The sequence below is a fragment of the Myripristis murdjan genome, chromosome 8 (assembly GCF_902150065.1).
Source record: "Myripristis murdjan chromosome 8, fMyrMur1.1, whole genome shotgun sequence".
Taxonomy (NCBI): domain Eukaryota; kingdom Metazoa; phylum Chordata; class Actinopteri; order Holocentriformes; family Holocentridae; genus Myripristis; species Myripristis murdjan.
Genome location: NC_043987.1, coordinates 17,096,426 through 17,124,245, shown reverse-complemented (window position 1 = coordinate 17,124,245; position 27,820 = coordinate 17,096,426). Strand labels below are relative to the sequence as shown.

General features: G+C 41.1%; 1 protein-coding gene across 2 annotated transcripts in view; it reads right to left on the bottom strand.

The window, feature by feature from the left end:
* Positions 1-3,112: 3,112 nt before the first annotated feature.
* The window catches only part of prkcab (protein kinase C, alpha, b), a 114,833-nt gene continuing 90,125 nt past the window's right edge, over positions 3,113-27,820 (bottom strand). Inside the window, exons 8-18 of one of the 2 annotated variants that reach the window (XM_030057930.1) lie at positions 25,230-25,323; positions 23,799-23,828; positions 20,524-20,664; positions 20,036-20,209; positions 18,543-18,634; positions 17,750-17,812; positions 16,350-16,488; positions 13,812-13,892; positions 11,865-11,972; positions 9,571-9,711; positions 3,113-5,808 (exon numbers count right to left, since the gene is read on the bottom strand). In XM_030057930.1, coding sequence (XP_029913790.1) covers positions 5,644-5,808; positions 9,571-9,711; positions 11,865-11,972; positions 13,812-13,892; positions 16,350-16,488; positions 17,750-17,812; positions 18,543-18,634; positions 20,036-20,209; positions 20,524-20,664; positions 23,799-23,828; positions 25,230-25,323 — 1,228 coding nt within the window. In that variant the 3' untranslated portion in view covers positions 3,113-5,643. The remainder of the gene's footprint in view (positions 5,809-9,570; positions 9,712-11,864; positions 11,973-13,811; positions 13,893-16,349; positions 16,489-17,749; positions 17,813-18,542; positions 18,635-20,035; positions 20,210-20,523; positions 20,665-23,798; positions 23,829-25,229; positions 25,324-27,820) is intronic. The other variant, XM_030057931.1, reaches the window with a different exon arrangement.

Here is a 27,820-nt window from a genome sequence, read left to right as displayed (position 1 = left end):
ACATTTCAGAGCGTGTTGTGTGAGAAGTCTCAGTAGCCGGTGAGATTAGGAAGTCAAATCTACCCGTCACGATAAACATCTTATGAAATGTCAGGGCAGCCTGGTAACTACTGCAATAAAAATCATAATTATTTAGCTGTCTCACTGGTAAATCCCATCTAAATTGGTTTGTTGCATCACCAAACACATTTCAGTTTAAATGTTTAGGTCAGACAGTTTGGAGGGGCAAGGACAGTTTTCACATGATTTGCTGAATTAGTTCTCACACAGATGTATACACACTTTACAGGCACACATGCACCCACATGCTCACAGTTTGGATTCAAATCTTTGTCTCAGATGAATGTTTTATAGCAACAATGAAGACATTAATCAGGATTCTGGTTCAGCTCATTTTGTTTGTAAAACTGTCTAATCTGCCAAGAATTAAATAATGAACTGTGCGAGTCAATAACAAATCCATTTGAGCCTCTGCACTCGGGCCCACATTGACTTGCAGCAGTAACGATGGGGCATTAGATGTGTCATAGCCTGCTCTGAATATAAATGTTCATGTTATTTGGAATCCAGGACTGAGTTTTGACATTTTATGGCCATGAATTAGAGCAGAACCCAGTGGCCTTTGATAAGGTTAAACACTCATAAGCGCATTCATAAATTACAGTGGGAGGTTGGCAGACTGATCAGATTGTAAAACATCATCTGGATTGATGGGATGATGACTGAGATCCTGTCCAAGACTGAATATAACAATGATCTACAGACTCTAAAGGAGGCTAGGGCCAGACAGTCAGTCTGTTACTGAATTAGTTCAGTAACAGAACAGGAGTGAAAAACTGAACTGTGCCACTGAAATGCAGCCTCTATAAGTAAGTGCTGACTCAATGGACTGACAGGTCTCTTCACACAGGTCAACAACTTCAGTGTAATTTATTATGCAGGCTACATTTTCCCTGAAAACTTTTTTTTTTTTTTTAAATAAAGTCTGTGACTGAGGTATTCTGAGGCTTAGGTTGATATTTTTGCTCATGTTTAGTTAAGTGTAACTAAAACCACACAAACTCAGGACCCCCATGTGGGAGAGCAAACATTTACTAGTTAGCCAGCATTAAATGTCTCCATCTAGAGGATGAGGCAGAATATGCCTTAATTTCCCCTGTGGGGTCTTAGTTGGCAGGGAAAGGGGCAGTGCATGTACAAACACCCGGGAGTCTCAGCAAAGTCGTTTGAATAAAGACTGTTATGTTTCACATTGTGTGTCCATACACTGAGCCTTGCGATCGTGTGGGCTGCGTTATTATAAGACGCAGGTACACACACACACACACACACACACACACACACACACACACACACACACACACACACACACACAATCCTCAGCGTCCTATTTTGATGCGTATCGATTTATACTACCAAGGTGTGAACACTTTTTGATTTAAGTTTGATCAAAAATGTGTTTTTTCCCCCACAGCTCCAGATAAGACATCAGTTCATGTTTATAAACCAGTGTAACTGTCCAAGGTGCTGAAACGTCACTTTCAATGTAAACCCAATCTCAAAATCACGCCAACATTCCTCTTCGGACCTAAAAGGAATCTTTGCTGTGAGACTTGTCTGGTTAATCTTTCCATTTTTTTTTTTTTTTTTCAAATGGAATTAGGCTACCACAGTTATTTAGTAGTCTAATGGAGCTTCTCGTGACTTGTTCCTGAATAATAATGATTAAAAAATAAATAAATAAATAAATAAAAAACCTCATAATGACAAATCACTAGTCCTGCGGTATATAGTATCATCCCAAAATGCTACAGGGACTTCAGGGAGTTGTTACTCAACAATAAAATGATAGGGACCGTATCATACCTAAAAAAATAAAATTCCAGCAACATTCACATCGCAACTTAAAGGAATATTATAGTTTATAGAATAGTTTAGAATTAAGCTGTTGAAAACCGAACAAATCAGACTTCCCACTGAGCCTTTTAAATACCTCAGAGTGTGATGCTGTTATCAGACACACGTGTAATACTGCTGCAAATAAAGGCAGCAAGAACCAAACTATGCAAGAGAAACAAATCACTCAAGCCCTTTCAAACACTTTTCCATTAAGCCGTCAAAATGTTGACTCACTACCGAGCTTTTTATTTACCTGTTTGCAGTCTCGCCGGTCCCAGCGTGGTGTTTCATGTGCTTTGAGCCAGCCTGGCGCTGGAAGTTGAGGGTTTAAAAGCTCCTGGGAGAGAAAGGCGGCTCGGTCACAGGCAGTTTTGGACTTCAGCAGTGCTTTGTCGATCCAACCCAATAACAGGCTAAATACAGCAGCATTCCTAGTGTTGAGAAAAAAGTGATACGCTGCCTCATACACCACTAGCACTGCGCCACAGGCTCAGACGCCCTGTCCCATTCAGCAGCCCGTTCTGAATGCAAACACACGAGAGAGAGAGAGAGAGAGAGAGAGAGAGAGAGAGAGAGAGAGAGAGAGAGAGAGAGAGAGAGAGAGAGAGAGGTTTCAGCACAAAGGACAGCTCCTCCTCAGCTTTGCCTCCTGAGGTGTTCAGGAAACCACACAACACAGTTTAGATCTGACTAAGAGGCTTGCATTTACATTACTACACCTTAGACAAGTGTGCCGTGAATGAGGAGTGGGCTGGAAAACGAAACACACGTTGCTGCTTCCATTTAAGGAAGGCGTCTAATCAAATCCTTAAATAAGTATAGATATTCGGTTCGGTTCGAGTTGCGGTTTTTGGGTCACGATTTCGTTTGGGATGATTTGTTTTGTAAATTAAAGAGAAAAAAAGACTACCGTTTCCAGTATTCTCTGTATTTTGTCTTATTTGCGAATATAACATTTTTTTTTCAATGATCTGGGATAGCAATACCACATCAACAAATATTCATTTAAAGTCAAAGTGTCCTTCCACTATTTAAAATAAACATGAAAACACTTGCATTATATTCATTAATTCTTCAGCTCAATTTGTGCTTGTATGGCTCTTACACAGTCGATGTAGTATTTGTACCACTGCACTCCTCTAGTTTTTCTTTCTGTGCATTCAGGCATGACAGCCACTTCATAAACCCAAACAAATCCAAACAATGCATCAGAGAAGATTAACATTTTTCATACTTTATTTATACACAGTATCCTTCATACCACAATTAACAGAGGAACAAGAAGATTCTGGTTAACAAAAGCAGGGGCAGTGAAAGGGAAAAAAAACAAAAGAATACAAATATCCCTGTGGCTCTAATTGTAGCCTGTAGTGGTGCTGTACCCTGGCTGGCTTTACGTTGGTTGGTTCATGCTGTCATGGGTCCAAAGGTCGTCCCTTATTCTGATACAGATTCTCAATGTGAGACATGTAAACATTCACTTTTCTCTTTAAAATCTCACTTTGGTCCAAATGTGACTGTCTAAAACATCAATGTACATGTATAAGTTAACTAATTCAGGGGTGAATGCCTAGGTTGTATCGTCTTAAATTTGGCAGTTCAAGAAACCTCACTGACATAGTTTTGTGTGCTTCAGTAGTCTCAAGGGAATGCTGCCTGATGCTCTTGCTTAAATGCTAAAACACTCAGTTTGGCACCGGTGAACAAAAAGCCAACGACAAAAAAAAATAAAAATAAATGACATATATTTGTCTGTTTATAATTTTAACTTTCTTGAGCTCTAGCCAAACAGGACTTCATGGGTGGGCTACAAGACAGCAAGGAGGAGAAGACAGTGAGGAGAAAAAGCGCAAAATGCTCGCAGGACAGATTTGTCTCGCTCTGTGAGACGAGGTGGGAAACTCCATGCTCCACACTGGGGACCTCTGTAGCATGCAAGGGCCTTTCTCATGCTTAGATCAGGCCTCACCTCAACGCATGCACACAACATAAGCAAGAAAACATATTTGGGCCACCGAAGGCCCTGAAATCCTCATACCATAACTCAGTCTTGTTAGATTTTAGCGAAGGATTCAGCCCTGAGACAACCAAGGCAAGAGGGCGTTCAACCATTTCACGCACCACTGTCAAACATAGGTGCTGCATATTCTCTATATGACACTGGTTAGTAGAAAACAATGGATAAACAGTGGAAATGCGTATTACAAGGATTGCTGATACCAAAGCTACCAAAGATTCAGTCAAATGTTATAACTCTTGTCGGGGTAATCTAAACATAGAAACGTCCAAACCATCTAAGGTAGTAAAAGCACATTCAGTTTGTGGTATAAAATCTGCAAGTAATTTCTCTTTTCGAAACATCTCTTTTGAAACATATTTACAAAATGGTTGACATATAGGGTAGACATCTCTCTGAACGTAAAAGTTTAGTAAGCATAAACATAAAACAAGAACAAAACCTTCTCTTCAACAGTTAGAAAGTGATAAACTTCTCTTCGGAATAAGACTTTCAAAACGTACAACAATTATATATTAACATACTGTATATCGTAATACTAAGATTTACAATGATACCAGACGTGTACTGCATCCTAGAGTCTACTGCTCATACATAGTCAGAAAATAAGCATGCAACAGAGATCTGCTTTGTGCATACAGAAATAGCATCTTCATACTTGAACCAAAATGACGTCTTTTTTGATCCACAGTTTTCTGACCCTATAATTAAGTCCTGAATGTTGTCTGTTGTACACCCACTGTTGGCAATGTCCAGCTCTACTGAAAAGGCATGTTTATAGACAATTTGTGACTGTGAGCATACGATATGTGCGTCCATCTCTCTATGCGATTTAGATATAGTTCCACTTCCTACAAAACATCTGAGATATGAATGCTCCCTGTCGAGGGCTTAGTGTGTTGATACTCATCGGGAAGGTGAAGGCTCAAACAAGGAGGTTAGACATTATAGCTGACAAGGACTTGTGTTGAGAAATGGATGCAGCTGTTTGGGTATTTAGTGAGATCTGCGATAAAAATCCTGTGTTCCACTTCTACTTTGGCACTCACACAACAGCAGACTATCTCGTTTTCAGTATAGAAATATAATAAATATATATATGTATATATATGTATGTATATGTTGAGCAGTTCAGAAATGGCAGCACTGAAGTAGAGAAAGTAAAGCAGGGATAAGAACAGAAAAATACGTTTTGTTCTCATGTGCATTGTAGCTTGTTGCATGTTCCGAGAGGGAAGATGAGTGGGACGAAGAGGAGGAGTATTTACATCTTGCATCTTTACATCAATACCTAAAGGCATAATGGGATAGTGCTCGGTACACACATTCATACACGAGAAAAGGCTGGAGGGTTTGGAGAAATTCAACGATACGGTTTCAGAATCAAGAACGCATTTTGAAATGTTTGGGTGGCACAGGGAAAAGGTTGCAAAAAATAACAGTGCTGTATAATTCCCTCCGACTTTTTCTCTCTCGCTCGGTTTGTGCTCACAGACCTATGCAGTTTGTGTACCAACCTTCAGAGCTGTACTGCTTACTTCTCTCCTCCTTTATCCCCCTCACCTTAAGTCATCTTGGTACACACATATTGACAACTAGCTGAGACGTCGTAGAAGATAATGAGTCTTTTTGACAGTAGGACATTTGGGAAGGGGTTGAAAAGATCTCATCGTCCCAAACAGTCCATGTCTTTCTTTTTCTCTCCCTTCGCTCCCCTTGCTTTCTCCTCATACCACGCTGTGCAGGGATGGATGGATGAACTGCGGGTTGATGTAGGAGAATCCTGCAAACTCGCTCTGGTCAATGTTGGCGATGACCAGCTGGTCCGGAGGGGTCAGCATGGGTTGGGTACGTGTGAAAAACTTGTCAAAGTTTTCTGCGCCTTTGCCACACTGAGAGAACAGAAAGATATAAACAATGTCAAATGTAAGGGAAAAAAACTTTGCAAGATCAATCAATACTGTGACCACTACAATGACAAATACTGAAAATGCAATTTTGTCATAAAATTGTGCAGTCATGAATAAAAGTCTTTTCATCATGAGTCTGCTAGTAGAAAGCATCCCCAGAGTCCCAGAGGCAAGGTGTTGCTGGAAATGTCACAGCCTGATGTGTAGCTGGGCAGAAGTTGTAATTAGATTAGGAGCAAACCTTTAGCTGCCCAAGCAGAGGTCATAGCTTCAGTCCAAAGCTGTGCTGGAGGCTGTCATGTGTCTGATGCAGCCAAATACAACTATTATTACTGTGTGTCATGTATAGTATCCACACAGTTATTTCTTCAAAACAAGATGTGCTCATTTACAGTGCTTTTCATGAAACTTGCACCATAAGGATACAATTTTCCTTAGTAGATGCACATTTTAACTGGAGTTAACTGGACATTTACAACTCATTCAATGTTCATATTCAATGCCTGACACAGTGTCCATGTCAGTGCATGAGGCATTTTGAGCTACTCCATAATAATCCGGAAGCCGAGCCATAAAACCTCTGTGGATGTTTTGTGCACGAGTCCCTTTAGACCCATTAATGACGCAGGCTATGACCTCACAAGTATGATATACCTCACAAAACCTCCTGAATGGGTGAAGCCAAATTTAGCACTGCCCCCCTCTCCACCAGCTCCATCAATAGAGACGGATACATCCGCTGTGTAACCCTCCATTTACTGTGGTCCTTGTGTGGAAGTAAGGGGCCTCTGCTCTTAGAGGGCTATTTTTAATCCTTGGCGGCAGCGTTGCTTTTCTGCAGGCAGAGTGGGCGACGAAGGGAGAGAGGGTGTGAGAGTGTGGGTGTTCACAAAAAAAAAAAAAAAAAAAAACAAGAAAAAAAGAGTCTTTGTGGCATCGGGGCGGGGGGTGGAGGCGGTAGCGACAGTAGTGCTGGTGACTGCGCTCTGGTGGTCTTTCAGCCTCAGGCTCGTCTATAGGGCCCCATACTGGGGGAAGATGAATGGGAAAGCACAGACATACAGCACGCACCCATTTATGCATGCACAGATGAACACTTGAGGAAGTATTTCAGTTCCATAGCAGACATACACATTGCATACATAAAAAACACAGAGATGCCCTTCTGAAACCCAGCTGAGTGGCTTTGTGTTGTGTGTGAACGCTATTTTTTAACCTCCTAAACTCTTCTGGTCCCATGGGTAGCTTCAACATTGCTGTGCAGCCGAGCTTTGTTCAAACACACAGAACTTTATTTTAAATTCTAGTGGAGATTGCAAGGTTTTCAAAGACAACAAATATGTCCTTCTGGATTACAGGGAAATGTGTATAAAATTATGGATAAGAGAGCTAAATATTTTCTACAGTAAGGATTAACTTTAAGTATCTCAAGTAGTTTGATAGATTATGTGTTAAATTCCTCTGGAATGATACACAACCTAGATTAAGACTGATACATTTGCAGAGGCCAGTAGATCAAGGAGGTTTCCAAACCGTTTGTTGTATTACTACACTTTCAGCCTTTGACAACTGGTGCTCTGGAGCCTACCTTCTCTCTATCCTTTTGCTATCCTAATCCTTATCTCCACCTCTCAGCCTCTGTGTAGTGCAATCCTAAATTATGGACAGAAGAATTACCAGTTTTTTGGCAGGTCATCCATGGATAGGGGAATTTTGATCCTATGAAGAGGATTATTGAAGTCCTTTAATGATCTCAAGGTGCAATATGATCTGCCCCAGGATCAGTTCTGGAGATACTTGCAGCTTAGGCATCTCTTCCCTTAATAAGACCTGAGCTCCCCTAAAAACACGATGCATGAAACTTGGGGGGTCTCTAAAATATGGATTGACAACATGCAGGATTTTTTCTTCCATATAAAATTTGGAGGATGTGGCAGCTCTTAAATTTCATGCCCTGGTAAGATTTAACACACTCTAACCCTAGACGTGATAGAGTTACTACAGGAATACTACAGAAATATTATAGGCGGCCATGTGAATGTGTGCGTTGCAGTTACTACAGGAATACCACAGAAATATTACAGGTTGATTTATCTACCTAAACAGAGATCCTGACCCTCTCAGACCCGCTGGAATAATTAAATAATCTGAGCCTGAACGTGATCGGGTCGAACCTGTAACAGATGTGACACACGTCTTCAATGATTAACAGCCACACTAAAATGAGGCCTTTTGTTAAATGTCTGCTGCTTATTAAATGCCAATTATTTTTATTTTCTGCTTGGAAGAAGGACTGGCAAAGTAAGAATTTCACTTTATGGTCTCTCTCTCTTTTAAGGCCCTACATGGATTAACTCCATAATACATCACTGATCTGGTTATTCCATATTCTGCCCCCAAGTCACTGAGATAAAACTCACTACAGCTAATCTCAGTCCCCGAATCCCATCTCAAATCCAAAAATGACCAGGCTTTTTCTGTCGCTGCTCCCAGGCTCTAGAATAGCCTCTTGTCCCAGATGAAGTCCTGAACCACCACTGACACTCTTAAATCAAACTTAAAGACCAAGCTTTTTTCTCTCTTTTAGTGCACATAGAACGGGAAAGTGAGTTCCGATCACAAGTGGGCAGGCGAGATGCACGTGGAGACACTTGTTAATGCAAAGTGTGAACGGACAGATTTGGATTACCAAAGATGCATTTTAACACTGGGTGGGAACAGAGCATTAGACTCATCTGGGAGACAGACCTTGATGTGTCATTTACAGAAAGGGAGTGGAATAGGATCTTACAAAAGCAAAAAAAAAAAAAAAAGCAAAAAAAAAAAAAAAAACAGAACAAGAAAATAAGGTGTCAGGAGGTTAAAACCAAGACTCCAATTTAAGATTTTAAATAGGACTTATTGGACTCCACTCAGGTTATACAGAGTTAACAGTAAACCCAGAGTGGTGGAGATGCCTGAGTAGAAGCGGGGCATTAATTCACATGTTGTGAAGCTGTTCTACAAGACTTCTGGCATGAGAGTCATGAAATTACTATACACATTATGTGATGTGCCTTTCTCTACTAGTCCCTACATCTCTACAACCTCATACCTGGAGGATTTTCCAGCTCCTGATGCAGAATTAGGTTCAGGCAGCACCGATGTTGGGGTGTAAACTCATTATTTTAGATTGGAGGGCTCCTTCTGACCCTGCTCTGATGCTGTGGGTCTGTGGTACACCAAGCAACAAGGACTTTAATTTGAAAAGGGGGAAATACGTTTCCAGCATTAGAGGGCAAGATTGAAGCTGGGCAGAGCTTATGGACTCAGTAAAATACAGAGTACAGAGTGGTACAGAGTAAAATGTCATTGTGTTTTTTTTTTTTTTTTTTTGGCTTTTATATTACCATCCTTACATGCAAATAATATATTTTAACATGGCTGGACCCCACACCTCAAGATAATGAGTGGGGCTTGCACATCTACATGTATTTTATCTCAAAATCCCAATAAAATGTTAGTCATAAAAAACAAATATTGACACTCCATGAGAGACATGAACATTTGCTGGCTCAGTGAAATTTTGGAAGCTCACATCCACAGATGGAAAAACATTTGCACACATCCACCCTCTTACTCTCTTTCACACACAAACCCCTGTGTACACACACACAGACACACACTGCCATAGCGGAGCAGAGGAAGAAGCAGCAGTGTGAGTGTTTTCCTCTTGGCGTGCAACACTTCCCCAGCTCCACTCACCACTTTGGGCTTGAAAGGCGGCTGGATCTCTCTGTTGGCCAGGCGATCCCAATCGATGCGTCTGAAAAAGGCGTGTTCCCTGATGTCCCGCTCTCCTTCTGGGCCACAGCCGAGACGCTTCGACGGGTGCTTGGTCATCAGCTGGGGAGAGAAAGGAAGAGCGATGAGAAGAGGTGACAGAGGCAGTTATGTAGCTCGGGGAAAGCAATCAGAAATATTGTGGAGCAGAAGAGGAGTGAAAGAACGGCTATCTCTGAAGCTTGTACCTGCATGGTGGCAATATCTCATCTTTGCTGCGTCTCTGTATATCATTATATTGTCGCACCAGAGACATTACACTGAGACAGATGCACGTTCATATTTAAGCTAAATTCATCATACAGTAACTCCACTGGTTTTAAAACAGTTAACAGGAAATTATAGTGCCTTTTGTGGATATTTTTTTGATTCAGCAGCCAGTTTCAATTTTAACCATAAATCATTTTGCAAATGAGAAGTGGAGCAAACAATGGGAGGGGTGAAGTTAATCTCTTTTGTCACTGGTTCCAATAGCTTAGCTGATGAATGATATTTCTAGTGGCGGCATGCAGCTTCAGGGCGTAATATAACAATAAATGATGGTGAGCGGTGTTATTAAAAGACTTGATCAGCCTGTCCCTGAATCTAAATTGAATCTCTTCTGGTGTGTAAATTGAATCTGAAAACTCATTTCCTTGTTGGTAAATAAGATGGGCACCCGTGATGCCGGTGTGATGTGATGATGTCACGCAACAGGTTTCCAAGTGCTCGACGAACAGGTGGCTGCCAAGACAATAAGATCTGAAGGCCAATCAACATGTAAGACTCTGTGAACTCTGAGCTTTTATTTGATTGGGAACACTTTGCTAATTTTCCATGCCAAATGGTTTGCCGCTGAAGACAGGTAAAACAGCTGGTCCTTTTTTAGTCCTTGCTTATATCCTTTTGGCTCTGCACAGCCTAGTTTTAGACCCAAAACACAAAATAAATTAGTAACATGTACCTGACAAAGTTTTAAGGTTTTTGTCATATATTTCAGTAGGTGTAGCTTTAGAAAAAGACGCCCACGAAAAATTTAAACACATTGCTCAGTTTTAGCCTTGATGTCTGTGGCTATTTAGACCTCTTTTTAACATTTAATCCATGTAAAAAGGTTCAGCTTGTCCACACTGGCTTGTCCACACTGAGGAACAAAGCCATGCCAATCCACTGCAGAGCTTTAGTGTCATCTGAAAAATAAACTGGGCAAATCTGCAAGTTGGAATGGAGGCTGCCACTACTCTGCAGCCAGAGTCTGTTCAAACTGAGAAGGAAATTATGTACTCATTCACAACAATCTTATATCTGCTTATACTTATCATTAAAATCATGTAACCACGTTAATTCCATAGTCGTGTATGTTCTCATTTTTCTTATGAGAGCTTCTGCCGGTGTTTAGTTTACTGTGTGCGCTGATGTGCAGGAAACAGAAACACTCCCAGGCTGCACTGTCCTCGCTACACTTGGTTTTGTCTCTAGTCGTGGTGAGACTGCTGGGTTTGGCACACTGAGGTCCTTACATTAGGGTTACAGCTGAAGTGCAACGACCCGATAAGGAGACAGGAAGGCCAAATGATATGTAACGATGAAATGTGTAATAAAGAAGGGGCTCTGTCTTTCAGTTTGCCTACAGCAGCAACTTTGACCTTGTTGGTGTTCTGCTTTTTCCGTTATTGCAATATTAAACCGCAAAGAAATGCCACTTCAACTGTGCTCTCGTCTATTAAAGAATTCCATGACAAAACCAAGGTTATTACAGTTTTACATTTTTCATTATCTTGTATTTTTATTTCATTTTAACTTTTTGATTTCAACTTAAGGTTAGTTTTAATTTGTTTTTAGGGCAGGTTTGCAAGTTAAGTTGAGTTAATTTTTTTGAAAATGTGTAGTTTTAGTTAATTTTTTCTAATTTTCAGTGTTAGTTTACTGTTTTGTAATATGGGGTATTTGTCAAGGGGAAGACTGAAAAAGGCAAAATGTCATATTTAAAAAAATGTATTCACTAAGGACAGCTGAACAGCCAAATAAACTGACAAAGATGAAAAACTGAAGACAATTTCTCGATAATTTTAGTTTATTTTAGTTTGCTTTGTAAACACACAGTACAGTTACAGTTAGTTATCAGTAAGTTCAGTTCGTTTTTGTAAAGCCTGTTTTGATTTTTATTTCAGTCAACAGAAATATTTTTTCAGAACTAGTTTTTGTTATTTATTCGTTATCGTTGAGGTGGTACTCACTCCCTTGCAGATGGACACAGCCTCTTTGGACATGGACTTGGGGTAGGACACATTGTGCTCCATGATGGACTGGAACAATTCGTCCTCATCCTCGCCATCAAACGGTGGCTGAGGAAGAGAAACACGATGTCACAAAGTTTAGCTACATCTTGTGACCGTCTCACACACACACACACACACACACACTGACCTAACATAATGCAGGGCACAGGTGTACTGACCTGTGTGAAGCCTGCAGCCACACAGAAACAAACTATGAATCTCATTTGATCGTAGATAGTGTGTGTACTTTATGTGAGTGTGTTTATATGTTCTTTTGCTGCACTGCACACTCTCATACTCCACGGTTTTGTCCGTAGACAGCACAGGCAGCATATGAAGTCCTTTTTCAGTCATTGCTGTTGATGAGGGAAGCGGCTGGCAGTTTTCTCTAACAACACATCCAGTCTGACACCACAAAAGAAAGGTTGTGGCTTGATTACTGTAGTGGCACAAGCTAAAGTGAAACAGAGTTCAGTGATTGTTAGTCAGATGAAGTCATTATTGAAGTTTGGTTCTCAGTGGGAGCTGTGACTGCTGCTCTATGTGGCATCTAACAGCACAAAACAACAGCCACTGTCTTGTTCGTGAAAAATGAACAGCAAACCCTGTCATTTTCAATATTCAAGGGATGTTTGTGTGTATTTCTGAATGAGTGTGTGTGTCTGCACTTGAGTGTTTACATGTTTGTGTGCCTGTGTGTGTGTGTGTGTGTGTGTGTGTGTGTGTGTGTGTGTGTGTGTGTGATGGTTCTTCAGTGGGAAAACATCTTCCGCAAACTGTTGCCAGGAAACTGGACACCTTACACCTGGTTTCTGTCAGGGGTGAAAGTCATTTTTCCAGACACTGTGATCTGGATTTATTAAACACAATATTTAGTCCAGATAACTGAAGGAATTTAAATAGTTTTACTGCACAACTGGCATCTTAAATAAACATTAGTAACTACTTGCACCTCTAGTAGACACTGTAAATTATTATTATTACTTTAATATTTGCTATTATGATGATTTTCTAAGATTATATTTCACCAATTTAAGAGCCTGATAGAGAAAAATACCTTTCTGTAGAATGCCACTGTCCAGTGGAATAGAAATCACTTACTTATGATCCTTAAATCCTTAAAAGGGCAGGGTAAAACTTTATTTTAGGGTGACCTTATTAGCCATTAATTAGTTGCTTATTCATGTATCAGCAATTTTTTGGTTGCATTAGTCACTATTAACTACTTATTAGCTCCTCGTTTTGCATGCCTCATCCTATGCAGTATATGGTATTATGAGTTGTTGTTTTTTTTTTCTCAATAAGCCCATAATGAATGCTTACTAACTGTTAGTAAATAAGGAATTACACCTGAATATATTTAGTCACATCTTTATATCATTGGTTCAGTATGGGGGGTTAGTGAGGAATTAAATACAGAGTAGTTTATTAAGTTAAGACTTAATAAACCATCCACTGACACAAGGAGCCTGTTAATGTTAGTAAATGTGTAATTGCGTCCGTATTAGTATTCTGTGTGTGGTTATACATGAATAAAGATGATTAATTAATAGCTCACAGGTGTATACTAAAATAAAGTGCTACCAGTGGCTTTTCAGTGAAACATTATGCAGGCCTGGCTTAAACGGTATCATAATGTTCCTTGCCAGTCCACCATTCTGCTGCCTGTCCTGTTTTAATTATATCGTCTTGTCATTTTTGTTTCATTGCTGATTGTTTGAGGCTTTTTTTTTTTTTTTTTAAATCCTCTGCTACTTTTAAAAAGATTATTATTTGCAGTTAAATGCAACTTAATGTATGCTTTTGTCTAAGTCATTTATTCATTCATTCATTCATGCATTCACTCCCTCACTCAGTGTATTATTTAATTATACACAGTAAGTTGTTTGAGCCCAGGCATATTACCTGTCCTGCCAGCATCTCATACAGCAGAACTCCGTAGGCCCACCAGTCCACAGATTTTCCATAGGGTTGGTATGCGATGATCTGGTAGAGACAAAAAAAAAAAAAAAAAAAACGTTAAATGCACACACACACACACACACACACACACACACACACGCGCACGCACAGAAATGTCCATGCCTGCCGGACAGATGTTTCCTTGCATACAAACACTTTACAAATACCAAACTTTCCTTCTTTTGGAATGCAGATCTGTGTGATTATCAAAAATAATTTCAAAGAGAAATGGCACTTAAACCTGTCCTGGCCTTTGGCAATATAAAAGATTTAATATTGTAATACCCCAGCGCCACCAGGAAGAGCCAAGGACATCGGAGAAAATATGAACAGAGCAAACAGCAGAGCATAAAGAAGTATTTTCTCATTTGAACTCCAACCCATTCAACCATCATTAAATACCGCATGCTATTTTGAGCTGACATAACAAAGGCGCTTTTTCCTACCATCTAATTTACTATCCCACACCTCCCACCCACACGCATTCCACGCACACACACACACACACACACACACACACACACGCACACACACGCACACCATAAACACAACACACACATTTGCACATGCAATTATCAGAGATCTACCATACATACTGTGCAAAGGCCTATATGGGCACAGAGACAGCGTCACACAGAGAGACACACAGAGACAACAGCACTAAATCCACACACACACTCACACACCCACCCACACACACGCACACACACACACACATGCACACACATATACACATACACACACACAAGCAGTGAGCTAAATCACATCTGTAGCCCACTAGCCTCTTACAGTTAAGCCTACAGCAATTTATGCAGCAATTCTCAAAATTACTACTGTAGAGCAGGGACATTTTTGGGAAGTGAGAATTTTGGCAGATCCTCACAACTACAGCGGCAAATCCAGGCTTATTGGTTAAGGTTAGGGCAAGGATTTGGCTTAGGTATGTGTTGGTTAGGGTTAAGATTAGGGAAAAGCTGCAATAGCCTGTAAAAAATGAATGGAAGTGCTCACAAAGACAGAAAGACAAGACAAGACTGTGTGACCTGCTGCACCGCTGAATGATTTCATTTGTCTTGACTTCTGTTTTTGCCTCTCTGTCCTCACACAGACTGGAACAGGAAAAACTGTAATGGCTATTTGTCCTGTGAGAGTTTTTCTTTTTAATTTCATGGGATTCTTTGTATGGATGACAAGAATCTGGATTACACACTTCTTTTCTAATTTTGACAGTATAGCTAAAGCTTGTTTGACATTTGCTATTGCAGTGTATCTGTCAAAACCATCACTAGCACTGATCTGGTTAAAACACACACACACACACACACACACACACACACACACACACACACACACACACACACACACACACACACACACACACACACACACAGATCGGTCACTGAAAGCTCACAGAGTCATGAAGTAGACCAAAATAGTTGAGGGTTTCTGTGAGACACCATACTCCCTCATGAGTCAGTGGACCAGGAAACTTCTCTTACACACACACACACACACACACACACACACACACACACATTTGGAGGAACATTTTGGCAGGGTGGGTGCATGCACATAAGAACAACATGGACATAAGAACAACAACAACAAATAATAATAATATGCAAAATTGTCATTATTATTTTTTCATATTTTACTTGTACAAATGCATTCATTTTTACAATATCCACAATAATTCAACAATTCAACATGTCCATAAAAAAGTAAAAGTGTGTGAAACATGGTCTGTGGTGGAAACTATTTATTTATTTATTTATTTTAAATTCTGAGTGTGGGCATAGTAACACAAATGAACAGAGGTGGTGTAGTAAATATCTGCCTATAGTTCTGCAGTATCCAAACAGGCGCTGACATTTTTAATGCCAGGTGTGAACTACAACCTGTGTCAAGTGAATGTAAACACAATCTGGATATATGTGAATCCAAAACACCTGGTCTGAGCAGAGGCCAGAGATTTGGGTTTGGAGTTAAAATATTCTTTAAGGCTTCCACGAATAAAATACCACAAATCAAACAAAAATTTTGATTTTGGTGTGAGAGAATGTGACAGAGAGAGATAGTGATAGCTTGCTGGCCTGCACACACACAAGTCAGGTCAGGTGGTGAAAGTGTTTGTGGTTAGTGCAATCTGTTGCCGTGTTCACTACACCAGACAGTCTGGAGTGACCCAGACTAGATATTTGATATATAGTGGGAAATAAATAAGCCCCAAACACTTGATCCCTAACGGGAGCTCAGTGACCACAAATCCGTCAAGCCCCACTGCGAAGCTAAATAACATGAACTTAGTCTCCCTTCCCTTCCCGAGGAATTTTAGTCCTTGTATCTGAATTAAATCCAGTTAGCCCAAGGACAAGAAGGAATGCAATTGTTTTCTTTTCTTTTTCCTCACTGCAACTGGTCACCTTTCCCCGTCCCATCTCCATCCGCCCCCTCACGTGTCATCCTCAGTGTGGTGCTCACCTCTGGTGCAATGTAATCAGGGGTGCCACAGAAGGTGCGCGTGTTCATGCCCTCATACATGTTCTCCTTACACATGCCAAAATCAGCGATCTTGATGTGGCCCTCGGAGTCCAGCATCACGTTGTCGAGCTTCAGATCCCTGTGGGAGAGCAGATTTTTAGCGGCTTTGTGACTATATACTTTTTTAAGTTCACTGTGGAAAGAGAGCATCCTTTATTTCCCGACTGCAGAAGAACACAGAAACCCTGTAAACAATGCCTTAAGCCCCAGTGTTGCTGCACACCACTGCCGTCTCTCTGAGGCAGTTTATCAGTCCGCAGCACACATCACACACCGCGCAACAAACAACCATTTGTAGGACTGAAATCACTATTCCCACATGCCCGCTTCCTCTGTGTCCCTATTCCTTCAGCCTTTTACAGTTCAGCCTGCTTTCATGCTCCCGTTTCTTCATATTCCATTCGCTCTTTTTCTGTCCCTCAATCACCCACTCAGACTCTCATTTGTCTGAAGTCACGAAACAAAGGCAGGCCGCTATACAGAAGGCAGACGGCATTAAGAATGGATGTGAGTCTTGAAAAGGAACGTGGTCACCTTAACCTCTGTTGAGCCCTTCTTTCTATTTCATTTCTATTTTTTCCTTTTCAGCGAGGATGATTAGCGTGGAGGTAGTGCTCGTCTCCTATCCAAACTCTGCAGCTTGACTACAGAAAAAACCAGCAGGGAACAAGGTTAAATGCATACTGTACATTCCCTGCCCTTTTAATCTCACTTTCTGCAATTCTCTCTCTAAGCCTGCGCAGGTCTCCTCCTCCTCCTCTTCCTCCTGTTTCTCATTCTCTCTGTGTTTGTGTGTGTGCTGCTCCCTTCTCTACCACCCCTCCTCTCGCTTTCTGTCTCTATCTCTGTGATCTACCAATTCTCTTATTCTCTGTCTGCCCTTCAGTCTCCCTGTCTAAGTCACGGCTTCAACTATTTCACAATGCCCCGATCCAATTCCCTATCTCTGCTCCTGTGTTCCATTAGCCTCACCTCCTCTGCCATGTTTTCTGCTGCAATAAACTAAACTCTAAACTGCTTCATATTGATTTTTTCCTGAAACGCTTTCTTTCTTTCTTTCTTTCTGTCTCTCCAATGAGTCACCCCTCTCCGAAAACCCCCTTTCCTGCTCATCAGGCTTGCTGCATTTTACGTTTCATTCTAACAAACCAGGAAGAGTCTTTGCTCTGACTCGCCTCACCTGTTACTCCCCCAAATCCACAACGACAACCTAATTTTCTGCAAATGCTTGAAGCCAATTTTTACACACCACCACCGAGTCAATGAGAGCAGCTAAATCTTGGAGTTGGGGTGAATGTGGTTTGTCATGAAACTGCTGGTTTTGCTCTGGGTCACCTCACCTGTAGATGATTCCCTTCCGGTGCAGGAAGAACAAACCCACTGCGATCTCCGCCGCGTAAAACCTGCAAAATGGGAAAGCAGAAAATTATATCTATACTTTAGTGAAAACTCAGACTCACGCCATGATAAGATACATTCATCTACAAATAGCAGTCATCATCGTCTAGACAGGCTCTAATAATTAGGCAGCGTGCCAAGTTAATAGAGCCATTTTGAGTCTTGTTTGAATTTGCACCGCCTCTCATCTGCCAATCAAATCAGTGCCCATCACTCTGAGCAGCCAGCCTGCTTAGAGCAATGGGCAGCCTATTTTGATAAAGTAGTTAAAATAGTTACATTACTTATTATATTTTTAACAGTGTAATTAGTAATCAGTAATCTACTACAAATACTACAGTGTTGGTAAATAACCTCACTAAGACCGATTGTACAACATTTAAAGGAAATTTTCCTAGTTGAATTGGAAAATAGATAAGGCAGGTGGTGTCTGCAGGAAACTTTTGCGTAGTAACCTTGTGCCAGGAAGAAACAACTTGATAGCACTTAGCAAATAGTTGTATGTCATAATCCTCTTTGTCTGTGTTTGTTTATGCGCTAAAAGTGTTATTTTGCCAAATGTTCTGTCACACCATGTAAGTGAATGGAGAGACACAAATACAGTTTTGTGGACTAGCAGCCCACATGAGCACGAGCATGAGCAGGAGGATATTTTGCCACCATGTGCCACCATTTCATCTGATATGAGCCAGAAAGCTCAATCTGGATGCAACACACTGGGTTAAAAACACTCACACTGCCTGCGGCTCCTTGAACTTGCCCACACGTTGGATGTGGTACATGAGGTCTCCTCCATTGATGTACTCCATCACAAAGTACAGCCGATCCTACAACACAGGAGGAAGTTATTGTCCCATTGAAACCCAGGCCACGCAATGACAAACATAAAAAAGGCACTACATTACAAGGCATTACCATTCAAGATAGGAGGAAGATATATATATCCACTGAATAAATGTGAGGTGGAATCATAAAAAATGTAATAGCTGTATAACCCTAGGAGCAGAAGTAGATCACTGAACACAAAATGACAATTTATGCCGGATGAAACCTCAGTGATGAAAAAGCCTCCCAAGCCTCCCTCTAGTTTTTTCTTAGGAAAAAAGCATCATGTCTAACAGCCTATTACGGTATTTATAAACATATTGTTCTCCTCCAGAGACATTAAAATCCCCTGCGTGATCCATTCTTTCAGTACAGCGGCTGGGTCAACAAACCCCTATCATGACTCAGGTGTAGCTTTCATCAGTAAATGCAGTTTTCATTAGAGACCCTCTGAGTCAGCCTCTCTCTGCAAAGAGTTGACGCCACCCGGGTCACTTAGTATTCAGGAGCGGTCTCAACTCAGTCCACGTTTTTTCTACTTTCTCTGCAGGGGCACCGGCGAGAGTGTGAATAAATATGAGCAGCAAAGGTAAATACAGACATTAAGGGCAGACAGGATATATATATATATATATGAAGAGGCACATGTGCATGTCTGAGATAAGATAACATAAAAGAAAAGATAAGATTAAAAAAGATGCAATAAGATGTGATGAGATAAAACAAGAAAAGGAAAGAAATGAAAATATGATACAAAAGAAAAGATAAGATAAAAGAAAATAAAAGAAAAGAAAAGGTTAAGATAAGATAAAGAAAAGATAAAATAGTTTTCTTTATCCCACTCTCTCTCTCCTCTGGGACATAAAGACATAAAACAAAAAAGAAACAGAAATAAGTAACATGTCATCTACGAATTCAGAGGGTCAAATATAATGCTTTTTAAGACCCCTTTAAGACTAAATTTAAGACTTTTTTTGGACAAATAATCTTTTTCTTATACAAATCAGCATTTCAGGTGAGTGCAAAGCTAAATCCTATGTTTGTGATTGAGTACAGAGGTAACTTTTCGGTTGGAATATGGTTGTTATTTACTAGATACTATGAAATGTTATTGTGGGTGTCTTCAAGGTGGTGGAGTCAAAAATCTAGCCAATACTTTTTTTTCCACAGAACCTCACAGGTAAGTATAAGGATTTTCAAGTATTTTTTTCTCTGCTAGTAAGTCTGACAACTGCCTGTTAACAGAATAAAACTGATGCACATTGTCAAAGAGAAACTTATATCTCTGAAATGTGTTTTTTGACCACCACGTCAATATTTCCCTCGCGGTTCCTTCTGAGGGAGCTCAAGCAGCATTACGGCGGCAGTGCAGGACTTCTTGCGGCGGCTACATGTGTACACACCACGGTCTGGAAGCAGGAGTGGAGCTGTGTGAGGAAGGGCGGCTTGTCTCGCTGGGCTAACACCCTCTTCTCCACCATGGTACATTCAACGTCGTCGTCCTGGATCACGACGTCCTTCTTCAGGATTTTGATGGCGTACAACTCCTCTGTTGACTTCATCTCTGCCAGCATTACCTACAGGTGATGAAAACACCACGGGTCAAAGGTCGCAGTCAACTGGGTTATGATGGACATGCTGTATATTGCTTAAATCCAGTGTTATCTTTTTTTTTTTTTATTATTATTATTTACTATACCAAAAATGCCTTTTTATTGAGGCTGAGTCTACTGTTCTATAGTGTGTCTTTTTTGTACTTTATGTGAGTTTTTTTTACATTTTGTTTGGCATCTAGCGTAACAATCCTCTACTGTGTAACTGTCCCAACCTCAGTCCGAAAAAGTTTTGTGCAAACCCAACCCATACCTGAAAGAAAACAGCTTTTTCTAACCTTGCCGAAGCTGCCTTTACCCAGCAGGGCAAGGAAGTGGAAATCACCGAGTCGGACCCGGTCCATGTTACCTGAGGGCAGACTGAACCGCCGGTGGTCTGATGGCGTGATCACTTTCTTACCATGGCCCAGCTTGGCTTTCTGCGGTATACGACACACACACAAACACATGAATGACATTATCTGACGCAGAGCACATCCAAGGTCTGAATTAGTCTGGATTCTAAGATGAGTTTTCGTACACATGCTTTAATAGCCGAGCATTCACACACAATAAGCAAAAACCCACGAGGCATTCAGTGCGTGTGAAGTGAGAACGAAAACCTCAATTATTTGGTTGTTTGCATAATGCTGCTCTGTGCCTCTCCGATCTAACTGCATTGTGTACACGATATGCAGAAGTAATGCCACGCATGATGGATTTCTCTTCAAATGGGACTTGGGCGAGGGAACACACACCGCATACTCAATTGTGGCGCTGGTGCCTCTAACAGCTGGTCTGGAGTCAGATCGTGTTCGCTGTGATCTCAGACCACATCACACACCGAAGCTTCAGTTTTCTCAGTGGAAACCAAGCAGCAGGCCAATGGAGCAGGGATAGCGTATGCAACTGATATACACTGGGTTTGTGTGTGTGTGTGTGTGTGTGTGTGTGTGTGTCTGTGTGTGTGTGTGTGTGTGTGTGTGTGTGTGTCTGTGTGTGTGTGTGTGTGTGTGTGTGTGTGTCTTCTTCTTTCAGTATTATAAATGTATTATTACTAGGATTTGAAGCATGGAGCAACGGATAGTGTTATAACAGTTGGGTAATGTAATAACTTGCCAAAATGTAATAAAAAATTCTCTCTAATTGTGTTTAAAACTTGTTGATTACATTCACAGATACAGTACTAGTAACAGTAATAGTAACATCACATTATCACAACAACCAGTGATTATTACCTCATAAGGGTATCAGGTTTTGATTATATCATAATTATGTTGTGTAATAAATTAGAATAAAAAGAATTTAATAACTCAAGTTACATTAATTATTAGGCAATAATGTTACATAACATCAATTAAACATGTTATTTTATTAATATAATGAGGTAATGGTGTTACGTTCTGGAGGAAGTTATGGAGCTATGTTTTATAAGATTGTGATGTACATTATTACCGGGCAGTTATCAGTTACAAGGCATCAAAATGAAAACACTGACATATTTCAGTGAAACGCCACAGAACGCTGGTTGTCGGCCATTTTACAAGTCAGAGTCAAACGAAGCCCCTTTGTTCGTTTTCTCCTTCTGTGTTGAAAGACATAGCGCTCTCTACCGCCATGCCAGTCTCTCTGCTGCTTTCTGACCGGGAGAGACGTCTCTCTGCTGGGAAACTGTGAGGTGGCCGGTCTGCAGGGGGGCCCAGCGTTGCAGGGACCCCGTTGTTATAATGACTGGCCTGCCAAGCCTCTTTTAACACAAAGGGCAATTAGAGCCCTGCCAGCTGCCATCATGGCTCCAGTGGATGTCTGTTTCTGTCAGATAATGCCAGTGAAAATAGGCAACCAGCGGGGCTCAGATACTTGCTATCGGGCCAACCATTCCTCTGCTCTTGGCTCAATGTTGCAGTGTGCTTAGCGAATAAAAAAAAAAAAAAAGCTGTCATGGCATTTGTTTGATTCATGTTATCTAGCTCTGTCTGAAACAATTTAATTAAGAGCAAAAAAATGCAAAATTGTGACTTCCACTGGACAGAAGAACGGGGAGTGTTGCCTGATGCTGCTAATGGTTTTCAGCACTGGTCCTTGAGATCCAGAGTACTCTGTCTTTTATCTTACCAGATAGTTAATTGCATTTACTGCCTTATCATTTCCATCATGCAGCAAAATCTTGTTGCCAGGAAACATTCGGATGGATTGATGATCCTGTGCTTACTTTGTTGCCAGCTGCAGGGGATGCTGCTTACCTACCCTGTGGCTTTCACAAAAAAAATGCATTTACCTTTGCCATCCTTACACTGGAAAGACACCTAGTGGTGATTTTGAGAATGGAAATATAAATTTACAACACTGACAAGGATTAACGTTGACTTCCCATGGAAAATCAGACAAGAGCACATCATACAAACAGTTTACAAACAGTTTAGCACATCCAGCTGTTTCAAAACAAACAGAAGATCCTCTGTGCATTGTAGTGGGGCCACACAGTGGTTTTCAAACACACATACAATATAGTCACACACCGGTGTTAAAATTAATAAAATGCTGCCACTGTGTGGACAGATTTGGCATGCACACCAAAGATGTGCGTGTGCATTCATACACTATATACAGTTAGTGCGTTTCTGTTAGTGACCATCCATGCTTAACTTCCTAACAGCCTTCTATAGTCCGGACCAATGACAGACTAGTAGAGGGCGGGATGTAGACCACTTTCAGCCAATGAGGAACAGGTGTGAGGCTCTCCTGGCTAATGATAGTGCATCGATGGTGGTGAGAATGACGATCCCACCAGAGGCTTAAGTGGTCCACAAATTTACTAACAACAATGCCGTGTTTGTGCATGTGTAAGAGATGGTGTAGCATCAATAAATCATTGTTATAATCACTGTAAACAAAGGACACCATAACTGAGACGACTGTTAGTCTTGATCTCATGCCAATGATGCTGTTATGACCTCTAGTGATTCACTTGGTTTCCCATTAACCCAGAGGCCTCTTGCTGCAAAATGGATGTTGCCACTCGCTCTGTTTTGTGCCATAAAGCAATCAAGCAAATTTCCCCTGAGCAAATGGCAAACAATTTAAAATGCAATGAAGAGGCTGGCAGCCCTCTCAGCAATGGTCTTGTTTGTTCACAGTAATCACAGTAGTGTCTCAAAATGTCCGTTGATTAATGTTAAAATTATATGTGGCGACTTTAACTGTATGTGTAAGTGCTTTGTAAGTGAGTGATTGAGTGAAATAATCAAGAACAGAGTGAAATAAAGTGTTTGAGTGTGCCAAAGGCAGTGGTAGATTGAAAAAAAAAAACAAAAAAACAAACATGTTAATTCGATGTGTGCTAAGCCCATAATTTCAGTGGATGAATTGGGCTGCTTCCGCTGTATGCCGTTGAGAGCCTTTGTTAGTAAATCAGATTTATTTGTGGAGGCTCAGCAGAGCTCCACAAACAATCATAATAGGTTTGCGAGAGGTGGATGCAGGGTGGACACCGTGGGAAAAGAGAGAGAGGAGGGGGGAGGGCAGAGAGAGAGAGAGAGAGAGGAATAAGAGAGGGAGCAGGCAGAGGAGCTACCTTGAGATAGTGGATATTTAACTGGCAGGCCTAGAAGAAAGAAGAAACTCACTTGTTAGTTGGGTCAAAGGTTAGCGGGTGTGTGCATGTGTGAATGTGTGTTTTCCTGGGACAGGGCATGGTGAAAAATACCCATGAGGGCAACAGAGCGACTGTGATGACCCTTTGCTTTGATTCTATCTATCATGTAGTTGATGAGGTGGGTAAACTATTAAGTAGATGGACAAATCACCAAGGAGGAAGTGGGTATACTCTCCTATATATTTCAATGGCATTTTGGCTGATAGGTGGGTATATCCACCACCACACCACTGCATCTAGCTAGAAATCCTGCTTCCAAAAGGTTAGACAGAACAATCAAAGGCACAGCTAGAAGATAGAATAAGCCCTCCGCTGTCACATCAGTGTGCATCTTGCCCTGGTTTCCAAGGCAACCCACACACAGATGTGTGAAGACGCTAGCCTCGGAGGAAACTCAAGGCCAGCGTCGTATGGCGAGAAATGTAAAATTAAAAAACAACAAGACTCCATGTCTTGAGATCTAGCGCACGGAGGAAATGACATTTGCACTCCTGTGTTTGTATTGATATAGTTCTCTGTGTGCACCCTCACATGGGGGCTTCGACTTTAATAAAACTTTAATAAAACGCCGTCGCCCTTCTCTCTCTTCCTCACTTCTCTCTCTTATTCTTAGGAACTTCTGCATAGTTTCTTAGTGGTTTTCAGTAGCAACCTTCTAATCACAAGTTAGAAGTATGGAAAGTATGTTAAGACACTGCACAACCTTTTTTAATGATGTGTAGTATTTTAATGTGTTGACAATAACCTAAATGGAGGCCTGCAAAAAAACAGTTTGGCCAGAGTGAGTGTCAGTTTCACTAAACTGTCCCTGAGAGACAGCTGAGCGTGGCTGAATAAGAGGACCAAAGCGACACAGAGGGAGGAAAAACCCAAAGTGACAGAAAACCAGTTAATGCTGAAGGAAGTGTGACAGCAGGACAAAAACCTCACATCTGTTCTGCCTACTCTCCTCCAGATGAGGGATTTTGCAGTTGGTGTACAGCGCCAAGCTCAGATTAAATTTGGGTTGAATTAAAGTTGAGAGCATTCCCTCGGATCCATTCATTTGATGCTGAGGGAAAGCGATCTCCTCGCCGACAGACAGGATGAAAAGCACAAGCGAGAGCACAGAGTGAGGTTACCATGGTGACAGCTTAGCATGTTTGGTGCTGTAGCCTATGTGCATGTGTGTGTACACTATGTATGTGTGTGTGTATGTGTGTGTGTGTATGTGTGTGTGGGTGTGTGCAGCAGAGGTGAAAACAGAGCACCTACTTATGGTTTTAGTGAATATTATCATTCGTATTTGATTTTTAAACACAGATGCACTTTTATTCTATGAAAGAGCGCGACCCTCCTCCTCGTCCTCACCTCGAACTTCTGTCGCAGCTCCAGGTTGACATCGTCCACCTCGGGGATGGGCACGTTGTAGTACTCGCCTTCCTCCTGGTTGAGCATCTTATACCTGAGAGAGAGAGAGAGGGAGAGAGAGAGAGAGAGAGAGAGAGAGAGAGAGAGAGAGAGAGAGAGAGAGAGTGGGAGAGAGTTGTAAATTTGGTCACTGTGTTGTTTATCTGACAGCTTATTGATTTATCAAGCCGTCTGTGAACTGTAGGTCTACAGATCAATTTATTTGTCCATTTATGTTTGACCCAGCACCCTATCCATGATCCATCCATCATGATCTAGCAAATAAACAATCGATACCTGCACCATTTACAAGGATAGTTCACTCATTTTGGATCAATATTTGATATCATAAAAATAATGAATTCATGAAAACATACAGAGCAGACTACATATCAAACTGCACAGGCCACCTTACATTCTGATGTGTGTTTTGATACAGAATGTATCAAAACACACATCAGAATCACTTGCACAGTCGGTTGAGCTTGTGCACTTGGTAATCATATGTGCATCTTCATTTTGCAGGATATTCGTTGGTTAAACTGCTGTTGAACATTATTATAGTTTTGTATTTTTCATTAGTTTTTATTTTCATTTAGTTTCTTAATTTTTGTTTTCCATTCAGTTTGTGTTGAGTTTCCACAGTGGAGATGTTAGTTTCAGTTTCATTGTTATTGTTAAACAAATGTTTCATTTTAGTTTGGTTTTCATTAGTTTCACTTTTAGTTTTGGATTTGTTTGTTCTTTTTTTCTAATATGGCAAGTGTTTGTCAGGGGCAAGATTTAAGAAGTTCAGAATAGGTCTTTAAATACAAACACAACACTTTGTGAAAGTAACTGATTCACAGTCCCGTCCCAGTCATGATCTCATTAAACACCAGCACCAAGGCCTCCTCGTGCATGTTGGGTTGACAAATTTCACCAAACTGACAGACTAAAACTAAAGACTTTTTCTGTATATTTTTATGTCACTGTAGTTGGTATTGTAAGTGTAAGCAATATAGTTTCAGTTGGGGGGGGGCACCTGCCCGAAGACAGGACAGACATCCAGCTGTTTTGGGTGCACTCAGCCCGTATCCTGGAGGAGAGCATCTCTGCTGTCCTACATGGCACTTAGGAAAACAATATCACATTTCTCAAAATGGGTGAATTGTCCCTTTAATCCTAAGCAGCTGTTGAGTATTTTGTGTCTGGATGTGATGCTGGATGCTGTCTAGCAAACGGCGTGTGTACCGGCTCTGCTGACAGGTCTGCTCTCCGTCAGCACCGACCTGACTCAGCTTCCTGCCTAACGTAAACATCCTCTGGGTTGCTCTGCTCGACATCTAGTATATACAATACACTCAGACACATTTATATTCATGCCTGTACACACACAAATACGCACACACACACATGCACACACCCATCATTTTTTATAGTAGTAGTGCTAGTTTCCGTTTTGCCAGTGACAAGCTTCTTTGAGCATTGGTATTTCCAGGAGTCTCTTCCTCCTCTCAGCAGCGGTGAATCAGGTTTAGTTTAGGCTCAGCGACAGCGGGTATGCTAACATGGCACCTCGCTGGGCCGTGGAGCCGAGACCTTCACATCACTGTGAGCGTGTGTTTATCAACATGAAACAGAGCAGGAAGACAAAGACAGCGACAGAGGAGGAGAGCCAGGCTGGCTGGTGCCAACAGATGCTGTTTGTCACTGTGAATGGAGCTGCCTCTTTATTTTAGTTCTATTTTTTTTTTTTTTTTTTTTTTTTTTTGCTGTGAAGTTAGGTGCATAGTTTGGGGGGCCAGTACAGTTGCAAGTTACCAAATCATTTCATTATTCTTGTAAAAAAAAAGAGTTTTATTTGGAGGTTTAGGGTGTCTGTTATCACCACTGATGGGAGAACTGCTATTTGAGACCATCTGGAATCTCAGCTTTTCAAGGCGTGAACAGACAACGCTACTGAATGCTGAAAAGGAAGTTCTTCTCTATTTGTATTTGATATTTGCATTTCTACTCTCCAAGCAGCTCTGCAAATGATCCTGAATAAATGTGAGGAGGCGTGAGTTCAGCTAAGCGGTGCAATAATATGATCAACTACGAGAGCTGGACTGAGGTGATTTCACTTCCAGTGCTGAAGTGCGATTAATTAACTAATGACAGTCAAAACACGTCAGTGCCCAGTAAACGGATGGTTGATGTGTGTTACCTGTAGAAACATGGAGTAATTAACATGGGTGTAACTAGCCTTGACAACCCATGCCTTATTAAAATGTTGATACCCATCATTTATACCTGTACACAGCAGAGCCTCAGTGCCAACTCTGGTGTTGAGAAACTTACCACTTTGCTTGCCAGCCTTCATCGCAGCCTGGCCGGCTCTAGTTTGCACCCTGAAAAACCATTACACATGTCCTCTTGGAAACTGGGAAACTGTTAAATATGACTTGAATTTTTCCACACAAAAAATGGTTGCGACAAGTTTTATTTAGCATTTACATAAAGACATTTCCTTGTATACATCCACACCATTTCTCCTGCTAAGTGCATTAACCTGAACTCAGATCTTGGAA